The 15015-nt window shown below is 40.4% G+C and overlaps 1 protein-coding gene across 1 annotated transcript; it reads right to left on the minus strand.

The window, feature by feature from the left end:
• Nucleotides 1–688: 688 nt before the first annotated feature.
• On the minus strand, nucleotides 689–9378 carry LOC308314465 (uncharacterized protein; the record flags this gene model as incomplete). Its single annotated transcript, XM_080762096.1, has 18 exons — nucleotides 689–1450; nucleotides 2333–2415; nucleotides 2806–2975; nucleotides 3491–3628; nucleotides 3720–3834; nucleotides 3947–4075; nucleotides 4178–4272; nucleotides 4364–4427; nucleotides 4844–4903; nucleotides 5058–5194; nucleotides 5476–5561; nucleotides 5774–5894; nucleotides 6811–6937; nucleotides 7218–7324; nucleotides 7442–7553; nucleotides 8322–8496; nucleotides 9057–9171; nucleotides 9351–9378. The coding sequence occupies 18 exons, from the start codon at nucleotides 9376–9378 to the stop codon at nucleotides 1255–1257; spliced, it is 2058 nt and encodes a 685-aa protein (XP_080618222.1). The 3' UTR covers nucleotides 689–1254.
• Between the last annotated feature and the right edge of the window lie 5637 nt (nucleotides 9379–15015).

Consider the following 15015-nt stretch of genomic DNA (forward strand, 5'->3'; position numbering starts at 1 on the left):
GGGAGGAGGGAATGGGGCAACTATTCAATCATGCAACTGCGGCTGCGCAAAAAGGACCGGTGGTTTGTGGGAAATGAGGTTTTTAAATATGAACCATATGAACGTGGGATCTTATTACATGTACATTATCAAGAAACACACGTGTCTTTCCACTTAAAGCGATAATCTGAGATTTACTTTAACATGTGAATTAAAAGGTATTTTACCTAATACGTATGGTATTGTTTTGGAATATTTGTTATTACATTAATATAACTAGGCTACTAGCACTATATAAGCCATATTGGTCTCATCTTCATTGAGAAAGTTCTAGACCCTGCCTACTGCCTAGTGTCAGGATGAGGACTCATATGACAATGACACAATGTAAATAAAGTAATTTGAAACACATGGTGCACCAGACTACACACTGGATCCGAAGTGTGGATTTGTCAATCCTATATTATCTTAGTCAACAGTCTGTCTCAAGAGACTATCATTCCACTGGCACTGTCCCATGCCATGCAGTGTCTTTTCCAAATCCGTGCTGTTCAAATAACTATTAACTGAGATGTAAACTTTACATGCCATCATTGGTATCCAGTCCCCAGACATGAAAATGTAATTAGACAGGCAGGCCCACACCTACACAACATGAACATGGCTCAAGACAGCATCACAATTGCATTTTATTTTTCACAGTTATTACATTACAATTATTGGATTTAAATATTATTGATAGAATTGAAATAGTTTTGGTTAATATGGGTATGAAAAACAAATCCTATATTCACTCAATCACATGCTATATGCAGGTCACAAATTTGAAGGCCGATATTTATAGCATTAAAAACGACATCCCGACAACAAATTCATCACAAGTATTTGTCAAAAAGTATTTATCCATTCAAGAAAATTTCACTATGTACATCAAGTTCCATTATTATAACGTATTAACCTTAGAGTATATATATGAAGGTATTAACCCATTAAAACCGGGAAAGCATCTGTATCATTTTAGATTTTAGTTATTATATCAATTTGGGCAAGAAAAAGTTTTAGAGCTACTGGTTTAGAAGGCATTTTGTAGAATCGGCCTCTGGTCTTAAAGAAGCAGTTCACCCACAAAATAGTGGCTTAGAATAAAAGGTTTTGGAATTTTACAATACAAATGTTTAAAGGCCGTTTTCTCAAAATGAGTTTTCCTCATAACTGGGACAAAGAATATCCACTTCACATACAGTCCTTTTGGAGGTGAACAATCCCTTTAATGGGTTAATCCATCCATATGAAGCTGGGCTCAGGCCACGGTTGATCACGGGCCTTACTGGGATCCACAGTGTCAAAGGTGAGAACGGGGGAAATGGGATGTGGCGATGCCAGGGACAGTCGTGCAGCCAGGAGCCCCATTCTAACACAGCGGTTAGTATCTCCACCCTGGAGAATCCCAGCCATCATACCACCGGCAAGACTGAGGACACACAGGAAAAGGAAATGCATTGACATGACAAGAGGAAATGTAACTGATTGGTATGATAATAATAGGGGGACATTCTGCAAAAATAGGCGAACATTCGGAAAAACTAGCTGATTTAAAAGCTCACACCGCATCGCATTGTAACGGGGGGAAGGATGACAACTACATTGAAATTCAAATAAGCGACACCCGGCCGGGCATCCCTCATTGAACCCATTCTGGACGAGAACCCCTTTTGATGTTAAGCATAATGTTATATATATATTTTTTTTTTTAAAGAATCGTGAAAATGTGGTGCAAATCTTTGAATATATATTCTTTCAGAGCAAATGTTTTTAACTCATATCTTTGCTGCTGGGGGGGGGTCCCTGACTGGAACAACATATTTTCAGATGGGGTCGGCGGCCAAATGCATATAATTCTAGGGGTTCTTGACATGAAATAGTTTGAGCACTACTGACATATAGAAACATGATTTAGAAGAATTTGTAGAATCTGGTCTCAGCCAAGTCTAAATGGGTTAAAAAATAAATAATTATATTAACCACTTGAACAACTGGCATCCATATTCTGGGGCGAACATTAGTAAAAAATAACAGATCTAAAAGCTCACAACGCAACGTGACACATTGTGTGCTTGTAGATATTTTTGGCAGATTGGTGTAGACTGAAAAACAGAGACAACCAAGTCTAGAGTCTAGTGGTTACAATCTGTATTATAGTAGGCCTATGTATGTAGGCTATAATATAGCCTACATATATTAGCCGTTTAAACAGGCAGGAGCATGTAAAATGTCTTTCTTTTAGTTTAAGTGGTTAGAGAGAGCTTAAATTAATGCAGAGAAAGGAAGGTGATGGTGAGGAAAATGGCAGCACCTGTCACCTGCTCCCGAGACGTTCACGGTTTCTTCTGTATTCACATGCAACGATGGGAAATGCATAGCACACAGTCGACCCCTCTGGAAACACACATCATGCATCTTCATTAGCATCAGGCATGAATGTGTGTAAATTAGTATGAATGTAATGTATTAATGTAACTGAGAAACTGTATAATTATCTCACTCACTCTCACACTCTATATTCTCTCTATTACACACACAGTGTATAAAGACTTATTTTTTGGGATTTTTATGCCAGGAAATGGGGAGAGACATAATTATGCAGAGTTACATACAGCAAAGGGCCTTGGCCGGTAGTCCGAGTCTGGCAGTGTGCCGCGGGTTCGACTCCCGATCCCGACGGCATTTGCTGCATGTCTCTCCCCCATTTCCTGTCAGCCTACTATCTGTCCCTCTATAAAAAGACAACAATTCCTATCATTCATTTTAGGATACTTCAACCCTTACCTTGTTGTGTTTCCTTGGCTGTAGGTTGACAGACCCAGTGTCATTGTGATCCCCACACACCAACACACCCTCAGCCCCCAGCGTCACCACCAGACAATGTAGATGCTCCAGCAGGGGGCGGGAGAGAGCCAGAGCACAGCTCAGTACCTCCTCCAAGGAGCTTGGCAGCACTGCCACCCCCAAAGCAAGAACACATCCTCATCAGAGTATACAGTATAACTGACTAACTACATAGTATCTATTTAACAGTGAATAAATGGGGGGGGTGTGTGTGTGTGTGTGTGTGTGTGTGTGTGTGTGTGTGTGTGTGTGTGTGTGTGTGTGTGTGTGTGTGTGTGTGTGCGTGCGTGTACACACGTGCATGCGTGTATGAAACTAGTGAGTCTCGATATGTTTGCTCCCAGTCCTTTCTTTATTTTAACCAAAAAATGTTTCACACATCAGGGCTTAATTTCTCCATCCCTACTTTCTGTTTCTGAACTTGAGAAAGCCCTGATGGGGTTAAAATAAAGAAAAGACTGGGAGCAAACATATCGTGTGCAGACATTGCCTTTTTTCTTTCTTCATTTGATCATTTTTGGGTCTAAAAACTGTGGGGATGTGCATCTTATTCCTTTTTTACTAGTGAGTGTTGTACCACCATCACCTAGCTATCGGAGTACATCTCGACTCAAGTATTATTTACCGTCAGGGGTTGGGAGCCCCAGGGTCCTGTTCATTGTACACAACTCTGCAAGGTTAGGGGATGTGTATGACAGAGACTTCCAGGCCTCTGACAGGAAAGGCTTGCAGGCCTTATCACTATCAGTAGGCTCATACCAAACTGAAACACACAAATGACATCACATCAAAAACGGTATCAGTGAAAACTACTGTTCAGACTCAGCATTTGGCGTTCTGCTTTTAACGATTACCATTCATTCCATGCTTCTGGGCAATGGAACAAACATAGTTGATGGTGGAGATGGGGATGTTCCCGTCCAGACACACAAGAAAGGCTGATGAAAGCTGTGTCTCGAACTGCGACACCTGGAGGAAGACATGTTAACGGTACACATTAAGGAAATACATTGTTCAGCTCAGAGATTGAGAGCAATTGAAACACAAATATAGGTTGCATTTTCCTTATCACTGCACTCACATACTGCTCTGTGATACGCTGATGAATGTCCATGTCACCCAGGCCGAGACTCAGATCACCACTCTCAGTGATAACAGCGCAGTAAGTGGCAGTCCGTTGCTCCTGAAGTCTGGCCACGGCATTAGTGTTCTTACACAAATAAGAATGAACAGAGTTTAAATACCAAATAAAAAGTAAAAGGCATTGATAATGTTTCTTGGTTACAATAAACACCAGATTACGGTCACATACCATGTGTTTACAGTGGTTCAGAACAGCCTCACTATGAGAGTCAGTCCCAATGGCAGAGATTAACAGGGCTTTGTGGCCGAGTCGGCTCAGAGAGTCTTGAAGTAAAACATTACCAAGGGAATTAAATTATCTATATCACTTTATTGATAGGAAAAATGCCACAGATATAATCAGATGCGGTCTTACCAGCAATGTTACGTCCTACACCACCAAATGACTGACAGACACTTCCTGGATTAGTCTGCCCAAACTGCAAACAGATAATTTGGATTAACTTGGCCTACCGGTATATATATCATCTGTTTGTATTGTAGTCTAGATAATATCATGTTGTGTTGCTAACAGGCAGGAACTTTGCATCTCCATATTTCATCTTTTGACGTTATTATTTTTCATAAATGGATGACCTATTTGTCATTTTTAGGCTTATGACAGTGTCGCGCAAAAGTGAAAGTTATTAGCTATTTTTGCTAGTTTCAAGTTTCCGAAACGGGAATGACAAATTGAAAGTGTATCTGTGGGTACTATAAATATTTAACCAATGAAAAGTGCAAGAGCATTTGACAAAATAATAAATACATAGGATCCATTGGTACATGAAATCCTTTTTTTGAGATACAAGGTTTCTGCCCAACAGCGACGATATGAAAGTAAGCTTTTACGCACCAAAAGCTTCTCTGTTTTTCCTTTGGCAATGAAATCCACGTTTATTCCTCCTATGACAACCTGTGACAATTCAACAGGATGTTGTCTTGTAAATACAGTAAGCAAAATAGACATGGATGTAGGCTACACAAGATGTACATATCTCTTGATTTGATTGTGAACCTTGCGCCTTTCGTTCAAGCATTCAATGTTCATGTGGATTATTCATACTTACAATATTTGAAGGGGAGTCTGAAGCGTGCCTTTGGCAGGAGGGAGCAGGGTGCCTTAGCTTGTCGCCATTAATTCGTTTTGATAGTGCACAGGCTATCTGGCTGCCCACCTTTGCATTATTATGAATAAGTGCTATGTCTTTGAACGGGACAGGTTAAGGTTAAAGTCATCATTTGCAAGTAGATAAATGAGGCCATCAGTAGCTAACATTGTCAGCCCTCCTCTCACAATATGCAATGTTACACACAAACACCTGATTTGTTATTATATAGTTTGGGAAGTAGGAAATAAAGGCAGAGAAGGACATGCAACACAATACATTTTGTGATTATGTGTGGTCGACACACAACACGCAGGCTGTTTATGACTCTGAAAGAAAGATATAATCCTTTTCTCTGATCAAGATGTAAGAAGGATACTGGCATGAAGGGACTTTCCTTCAGTGAGCTCATTGACCTTTTGAAGAATGAATGGCGTCACATCTCTTCCTGTGATACCTTTCAAACTGCATGGAGGAAATGAATGAGACATGTTTTGAGAAGAACAACAGTCCAAATGATCCACAGTGCTTGGTTAATTTATTTGTGACCAGTGACCACATGATCATCAGGAAGTCTTTCCTCAGCAGTACTCGGCTTGCCTCTATTCCCTACCTACAATTGTACTTAATTACAGTACTTGTGTAAATGTACTTAGTTACTTTACACCACTGCTCACCTGGCCTCAGCAACAGCGATTTGTATGGCTTCCTCCATCTGCTGGCCAGTGGCTGCATGCTGCTCTGGGATGGGCACCGCAAGCAAGAGACCACTCTGGAGACCCAGAGACAGAGAGCCAGCTGAACAACACAACACAGAGACATTGAATAAAGTAGCTTCATAGAGAGGACACGCTTAATTATTTAGGTATATGAAATGAGAACCAGAAGCAGCCCTGTGGTTTCATTTGAGGTAAACAAAATGAATCACCCTGCCGTCAGCAATGTGCGGCAGGGTGTCGACAGTATTCTCACGATGGGTTTTACCCCACAATATTGCTCAATGCCACAGGACATGATAGTTGTCATTTAATGATAATCACCAATTTCCTCCTGGGAAATACCCAATATACAACCTTACAAGCTTATAAAAAACATATTGGGCAAAAATGTGCAACTCTTCGGCTATAATAACATGCCCAATAGGGAAGCCAGATTTAATGTGGTAAAAAGTAAAGTAAGGACTTTTATTACAAACAACTGCTGTTTGCCACCAAGATGTCTGAGACAGAATACTATGAATAGCAATCGCTCCTTTCCTGTCCTTGTTTTTCATGAAACCTGGTATAGGAATGATAAGTCTAGATAAGTGGAAACAACATGCACACCAAATTGCTTTTTCTCTGGTACTGTGTTGCAAGGAATAAAAATAATAATGCAAACTTCAAAGAAGAAATTAAATCCCTTGCACACTGGTTAATTTAACTCTGCATTGAAATGTATTATAAACACATTAAAGTGTCGCTTGCAAGGACCTTTCACAAAATGAAGGTATTTTAAATACATTTCAATTCAGAGGAAACAAATGTACTGTACGCTACCCAAAGAGACGATTAATATAGGTTGAAAAGGTCAAAGTCTCAATTGACAAGGTCAAGGTGAAAATGAATCGATCAAGCAAGCAAGGTGTTGCATAGCAGGTATCATTAATTATACTCATATAGTTAAGTGCTGTTTCTTCACATGGGTGTCAAAAGTCACAAGGACATTTATCTACCAATGAGTTCCGCCGCTTCCTCAGCATTGCAGACGTGGTATGGGGAAGTGAATCCACTTTGTGGGGAAAAGAATGCTGGGAAATTCTTTGACGGTCCATAAGTGGCTACACACACACCCTGGGTCTCCTGATAAAAGATACATGACAGGAGATGTTATCAGTTATTCCACCGTCTAATAAATGTCATATACAGGATAATGATAATGGTAGCAGGCAAAAATGTACAGTCAATGTCAACAAAAATACGTATCAACCAAATTAACAATATTGCAGACAAAAGTATATGGACTGATGGACCAAAGGGAAATTCGGTTATCATAGCAGAATTTCCCTTAGTATCAATAAAGGTCCATCCAACTCCATTGTTCTTTCACAGTAACAGTCGTTTTATACAGTTTTATTCTTACGAGGAACTCCAGTGTGCGGCCAATGTCCAGAATGGACTTCACCCCAGCGGAGACCACTGCAATTGGAGTCCTGCCCAACTCAGTCAGATCTGCACTGATATCCAGACCTGGGGGAATGATCATTTACTACATAGAGACATACTGTACTGTAACAAAATGCCTCTGTACAATAATTAGCCAATTCGATCCCATGGATATGGATGTTATGTCCTTGTTCAACTTACTGTTCTCCCCGTCCCTGTGCACTCCTCCAACGCCTCCCGTTACAAAAACATGTATACCAGCTTTGTGCGCTGCAATCATGGTGCCTGACACTGTAGTGCCTCCCGACAGACCCTGAAATAAAATGCATAATTATAGAACCAGTGTTGAGTTTGACTGCAAACTTTGATTTAGTTAGTCACTAGGCTTTTGAATAAAATACCATTTAGTGTTAGTCATATGAAATGTTTTAGTTTTATAGTCATATGAATTTTTTTTGTCTAGTTTTGGTCGATAAATGTCATAATATTTTAGTTGACTAAAGCATGCTGAAAATATCCCTTCTACAAGCTCACAACACGTCGCAGTGAACTATGTCTTAGTTTTCGTCATCATAGCGTAGTTTTTATTTAGTTTATCAGTGAAAAAAGGTAGTCGACAAACATTTTTCATCATAGTTTTAGTCGATGAAATTAACACTGTATAGAACCCAAATAGCATGAAGGATACATATGCACTAGAACGCTGCACAAAACACCAGCAAAAAAGGGTTGTGGACTCCACCACTATATACAATACATCATTAACCAGTGACTCCCAGGGGTCTATATACTGTAGGCCGCCACCACTATGTACAATCCATCATTAACCAGTGACTCCCAGGGGTCTGTATACTGTAGGCCGCCTTCTTTTTTCTTCCAGCTATAACAAAACATCTTCATTGAAAATAGCAGATCTACAAGCTCACAAGGTGTCACATTGAGTTGTGAGCTTGCAGAGGTGCAATTATTTAACTGAATGTTGACAATTATTGCCAAATGTTTTCCTATTTTGACATTCCCAGAATAGGGATGGTAGCTAGGGTTCAAAAGAGACACAAAATGTAATATGTTGGAGTGTAACCTTGCTAATAGCATACGGCAGATCCCGGCGGGATATTTTGAGGGATGTCTTGCTTCGGGCCAGGAGGTCCAGCTCCTCTGAGGAAAGACCCACATGGAGCCGCCCCTGAATCACAGCCACTGTGGCTGGAATGGCTCCCTCCGCCCGCACTATGGCCTCCACCTCCTGTGCTGTGCTGAAAGGATGCGGAGGCCACAGTGGTGATGTGATGAAGATGAAGATGAAGATGAAGAAAAAGACTATATAGTAAGTTTTCCTTGTCGTGAAAATTCAAACAATGATCCAAACGAGATGATAAGAGAACCTGCATGTGGCCCTATCTGGATGGGAAAAAACACAAATCCATTATTGCCAAGGCTGTGAAGTTTACATAAGCAGCGGCTCAAATCACATAATACGAGGTGAGTGCGCGAGAGACAGAGAGAGAGAGAGTCGTTTATCTTTCCGTTTCCACAAAAATATACAGAGACAATGGGCATATATTGTATAATCATATCTAAATGTTGAGTCAGTGACATATTCATGTTGAATGCTTTTTTTCCTTTTCTTTTTACATACAAAATAACTTTAAATTGAGCAAGGTTATGTGTTTAGCTGCAATCCAGAGTCAGTTTTTGGCAATGTGAATGAATAATGTTATAAATAGCTGAAACTATAATGGAGGCAAACAACGGAACTTAAACACATGTATTATCAGTGCATCAGCAGCCGGTGGTATTTTCATTGTTTGGGTACCTCAGATTATGTGGATAGGGCATGCCATGGGTAATGATAGTGCTCTCTAGTGCCACCACTGGCCTCTTCTCTGCCACAGCCTGTGACACAGAAGGATGAACTTTCAGGAGTCCATCTAAAGAAATAACATTATGGCAAAAAGTGAGAGACATGAAGTGGGAAATATTCATGCAAAATGAGTTTGACAATATAATGGGGAAAAAATAATGATTTTACAATCTGCCTTTGAGTGAAAACCTTTACCATGCTTGCACAATCTGCTTCGAAATGTTGAAATTCCACATCTCAGTATACACGTAGACTTCAAGACTCCTTTCAGCATCGTCGGTTCTAACCCTACAAGTGTCAGAGCATTGAACCAAACATATGCCCTGACAAACATTGTCAGCTGCTCCTTATTATCCAATCAAGCAGTAGACACTGCTGTGCTGTCACATTATGGTAGCAGGTCTACATTACCCTTTTACCTAACAGAGTGGTTCTAGAGGGGTCCTTTGGGGGGGAGGGGGGGTAATTAGTTAATATTGCATAAAAAAATCTGTTTTTCAGCTATCAGCTATTTTAAAATAGTAGATCTGCAAGCTCAGTTTGTGAGTTTGTAGATCTACTGTTTTCAAAACATGTGGAACATGTTTGAAACACTCTAGCACAAATCTTGTATGGGGCCCATGGGGGTCTCTGACAAAAAAAAATAAGATGGTGGTCTGCGGCCAAATTCATGAAACTGAAAATGTTTGAGAACCACTGAGTTAGGCATTGTTTTTAAATGCACAGAAATGCACGAAATAACTGAATCCTATTTTAAAAGTTAAAACAACGTACAACACTAGTTGAAGATTAGAAAGTTACCTCAGTTTCTTTCTGGAAAACCAAAATAGTTTACCAATAAGGCTCCTCAGCTGTACGAAACCCTGCAGTGTGTTCTGTCACTGCAAGGCAGAAATCCAACTCAGCCATTGTGAAGATTACTTCTGCTCTACTTAGTTGGGGCACCACACGTCCACCCCACCCCCATTTCTGGGGGGCAAAGCCCCCTTTTGGGTCACTCTCAAAAGAACCTAACTCCCACATCCCAGAGTTGTTTACATGTGAAACACTGCTAAGAGAGGTGAGGGTTTTCCATGTCCTTTTAAACCATTTCTGCCTTGTTCTTGTTTCTGTTTCATGACATCTATGTATGTATGCACTAAATTTCAAGAATGGATTACAATAGGCATGAGACTGTGGGGACAAGTAGAGGAAATCTAACAACTTCCGTCAATACAACATTCAGTGCAAAACAAAAGCTAAGTCTTTCATATACAACATCTCATATAGGTATTTAAGATTATTATAAAGGCATAAAGTCTTGCAGTCTTGCTACATGTTAACATTTAACACATTTCTCAAAACAACATTTCAACAGGAGGACCTATTGGCCTGCTGATAATTCCCTGACATAAACGTGCTCTAACTCCTATATTGTAATAAACTAGTATTGTAATAAATGTCCAGTACGATTAATTCTAAAATAAAGTGTGTCTCCACTAATGCAGATGAGTGCTTACCTTATGTAGTGTGACAAAAATGCACTGCTGATACTTTACCCAGGAAACTGAACTTTGACCCCCAACCTTTTGTTTACACAGCCTTAACTTATGGAAGTATCCCCCATACTGCATTGGGTGAAATCAATTGATGACAAAATATCAACAACATACATTATGATTAACAGACATAACACAATATCTAGAGGACTCACAACTGCTAAAGGATCGTAGCAGTTTAGTGTGACTTCTGCCCACATATCACACCAGGCAGGCTTTGAGCCTTATATGTTTGTGTTCTGTAACTCACCAGGCTTAGTGAGCTAAAGTCTGTTCTTCTGTCTTGACATTGTCATTCTGTCATATGGCCATGGCTGTTGTGAAAACTGGCTGAGGGACAAGGATGTGTCTCCTCAATAACTGCATGCCGGATTGAAATGATTCAATTCAATATGGTACAGTATGTGTACATTGTGTATACAATTTTAATGCTTAACATGCTTATTTCTCCCCGCTCTCCCTCTCTCTTCAATGTGGAATGACACAATGATCACATGATATCATTCATCATTAGTTTGACCGCAGGTGTTAGTGTGCATGTCGCCTACTATGGATGAGCAACTTGTGAAAATGTGCTTTTCACCACACATGTATGGCCCCTCCATCTTATCCAAGGATCTTTCAATTCATTCTCTGTGCCATTCTATCCCCAGCCTAGAAAGTGCTTAAAGGGACACTTCACCCTTTTAGCAAAAAAATATATGTTAACGACGTTTAGAATATTTAGAACACTTTCCTGGTTGCTGATCTTGCAAAGAATGCACACACATCCTTTGATTGGTAGTTTCATACAGAATATGAACTTCTTCTCCACATAAACTGAATAAGCCGGTGTGTGTAACAGGAAACTGTAATGTAACATGTATTGAATCAGATGGTGAACACACATGCACGCACGCACGCATGCATGCATAGATACATGCACTGCATCTAATACCCTGGTAAGCAATTACTTGTTACGGTACTCTTCTTTCCTGTTGCAGTATTTTTCTGAACATTGCATAAGATTAGACTGCATAAGTGCATAAACATAGATTCAAGGGGTTAGGAACCTGAACTACAGTTATGCACACAGGGCCTAGAGAAAACACTTGCAGTCATGTGCTGCCCTGTACTGTACCACTAGTGCCCACTGCCCACTTCAAACCACTGTGTCATATTACCTGACAGTCACTGGAGGGCAGCAGTAGACATATTTAAATTAGTACTGTACGTTTGTAAAATGCATGTTGGCGATTGTAAATGGGTTGACTTCAGGATCCTGTACATTTTTAACCGTACCTACAAAAACTAAATCCATTTTCATATTTTTATGGTTATTATTAAAACCAAGGTTGATTCATTGTCATTTTACATCCTAAATGTAATGAAGTCTTCTTTAACTACTACACAACTGTACGTGGACCGCCTATTTCTGTCTTCATCAAATCTCTCCAAAAATAACCGATCTACTAATTTTTGGCTAAAGTTCCCCAGGAATATGGATGCCATTCGAAAATAGCCTATCTACAAGCTCACAGTATGTCACATTGTGATGCATTGTAAGCTTGTAGATCTGTTATTTACAAAACATTTAGAAGAATTGTGAAAATGTTCGATTTGTTTTTATTCAGCCTATAATGACATGCACAAAATAGGGATGCAATGGATAATGTGGGTAGGTACCCTCACAAAAAACATGCAGTAATCCTGGTCTCTAAACTACCTCCCCTGGCCAGGTAGGGCGCCTGATGGAGGGGAAAGGAACTGGTCAGAATAACGTGTTCCTTCCACGCGCTACGTCCGGCCAGGGAAACTCTCCCCTATCAGGTGAAAAGAAGCAGCTTGGACTCCTCATGCATTGAAGGAAGCATGAGGACCCCCCAGGTTGGCAGAGGAAGTGTAGCGCTCAGGATTACATGATTAGATCATTGACACTGGGTGAAAAAATGGGTTGCAAATGGGATCGTGGGATCCCTTTGACACCGGGAAGTATTATATTTTGGGTTCAGAGGTTAACAAAAAGTGAATAATGGCGACATGAATGTCTGGGCACTGTAGTTCTCTTTAAGTGTAAATGTAGTTCACAACTGGAGTCAGTGAGAAAGCAATTCTATGAGGGAGACCGAATGTCTCGGGCGTATATAGACACAAGGTTAAAATAATTACCATAAAGTCGAGTATGTTCTGAGGCTCCTTTACAGTCTATGTAAAATAAAAACCAACGAAGAAGAAGGGGGGAAGTCCCGCCTCGTTGTCTGGGCCAGCCAATGGCCAGCTGGCCCCAAACGGATCTAGAAAGATGGCGATTTACAATTCAAGGACTGACAGGCTTCATCTTACGTCCATATCAGACCCAGAGAACGCTTTGTCCATATATTTTTTTACAGTCTATGGGCACTCCATACACAAACAATTAATGCACCGAAAATACCTATCACAAAGACCATAACATTATTCACTGTTTGATAATCAACACTTAGCTTCTATGAAGTATCTTGTGGCTTGTGCTGCAGTACATTTAAAGTATAAGCAATAATATGTCAAAATCTTAATTATATATACCGGTATATTTTTTGACAGCTAGCAATGGGAAAAACGATTTTCCAGAAGCTTTGTCATTGGTTGATTTGCCTGTCTACTTCCTGATTGGTTAGTCATTTCTGCAGGGGTTTTCTTCAACCAATGACAAAGCTTCTAGGAAAATCTTTGAATTAATCAGAGGATATTAATAAAATAAAATACATTTCTTACCAATAATTTTCTTCACCAACATATCCCACATAATCTTTGACAGTTGCTGAAGGTTGAGGTACCATACAACCATTATAAGGCAAAATGTTAAGTAGCATGTGTCAAACTAGGGTGTTTACATTTGGGCACATTAGGGCAAGTGGCTATGGCCGAATTTAGCCCAAGGAGTGGGCTAAATTCATGCAAAACGAATGCTTGGAATGGGTTCAGAATCATGAAAACCCCCTAGTTTGGCCATAGCCCCCTAGTTTGGCCATAGCCACTTGCCCAAATATGCCCAAATGTGTTGACCTCATCACATTTGTGATGATGGCTATGGCTGTTTTTAGCCCAAGGAGTGTTTTTCGTGCAAAACTAATGCTTGGAATGGATTCAGAATCATGAAAACCCCCTAGTTTGACACGTCATGTGCTACTTAAAGCATAATGAAATTTAGAACATTCCCGCTGGGGACACTGTGGGCACTGGGCACTATGTTCCCTCCTCCGCGTCATCAGTGCCCATACCCGGGGCGCCTGATGGACGGGAAAGGAACTGGTCGGAATAACGTGTTCCTTCCACACGCTACGTCCCACGAAACTCCCCTCATTCAGGTGAAAAGAAGCAGCTTGGACTCCCCATGCATAGAAGGCAGCATGAGGTCAGTCCACTGCCCCCCCAGGTTGGCAGAGGAAGTGTAGCGCCCAGGATTACATTAGATAATTGACACTGGGAGAAAAAAGTGGGTTGCAAAATCGTGGGATAAAAATTATAGTTAAAAATAAACCAAAAATAAACCAATGTGGGATATGTTAGTAGACACCTTTACAAGCACATTGGTGAAGAATTTTTTTGGTAAGAAATGTATTCCCAGATTTGACATTATAAGCCTACTGGTAATATTCCCTGACTAAATGCAGATTGTGGCCTCTAGATTAAAACATTTTTGTGAGCATTTTACTCATTGCTGGCTGTCTGAATACCAAAATGGTTTCTATGCAACAACAACATGCAAGTATGCATGTTATAATGGACCACCCCCTAACAATGCTGTCACTGCTAGGCGTGTTTCTGAAGTGTCCACAGCCCTCCTACGAGACACAGACCAAGTACAATTTATTTTGACCTTATCTATGAGCGTGAGGACCACTTATATGAAGATAGGTTGAAAATGGGTGAAGTCGTCCTCTAAATCAAGACATTAAGGCAGACTTATATCTACATCTGTGTAACCTGACCAAAGTCCAATGGGGTGCATTTGAATGCCTGAGCGTGATGGAAACACATGTCCCAGTTCAAATACCACGAGTTGCCTTCATCCAAATCATGAATGTAAAAATAAAATGTAAGTCTCAACTGATGCCAACAGGATCTGTGCTGTATGATTTTGAACTTAGATACATTGTTTAGTGAACCAGTTGTCTCTGTATAGAGCCTAGCGTCTATGAAAAGCTTTATGTTCAAAGCAAGCTATGGGTTTTGCACAGACACTGTCAAAATGATACATAAGTAAGACAGGTGGTGAGGTAGTCATTGCACTACTAAACAAAGCTATCAACAGATGATAAACTTGTGTGTGTGTGTGTGTGTGTGTGTGTGTGTGTGTGTGTGTGTGTATGTGTGTGTGCGTGCGTGCGTGCGTGCGTGCGTGCGTGCGTGCG

Source organism: Protomyctophum bolini (genome assembly GCF_963924005.1).
Source record: "Protomyctophum bolini genome assembly, chromosome: 4".
Taxonomy (NCBI): domain Eukaryota; kingdom Metazoa; phylum Chordata; class Actinopteri; order Myctophiformes; family Myctophidae; genus Protomyctophum; species Protomyctophum bolini.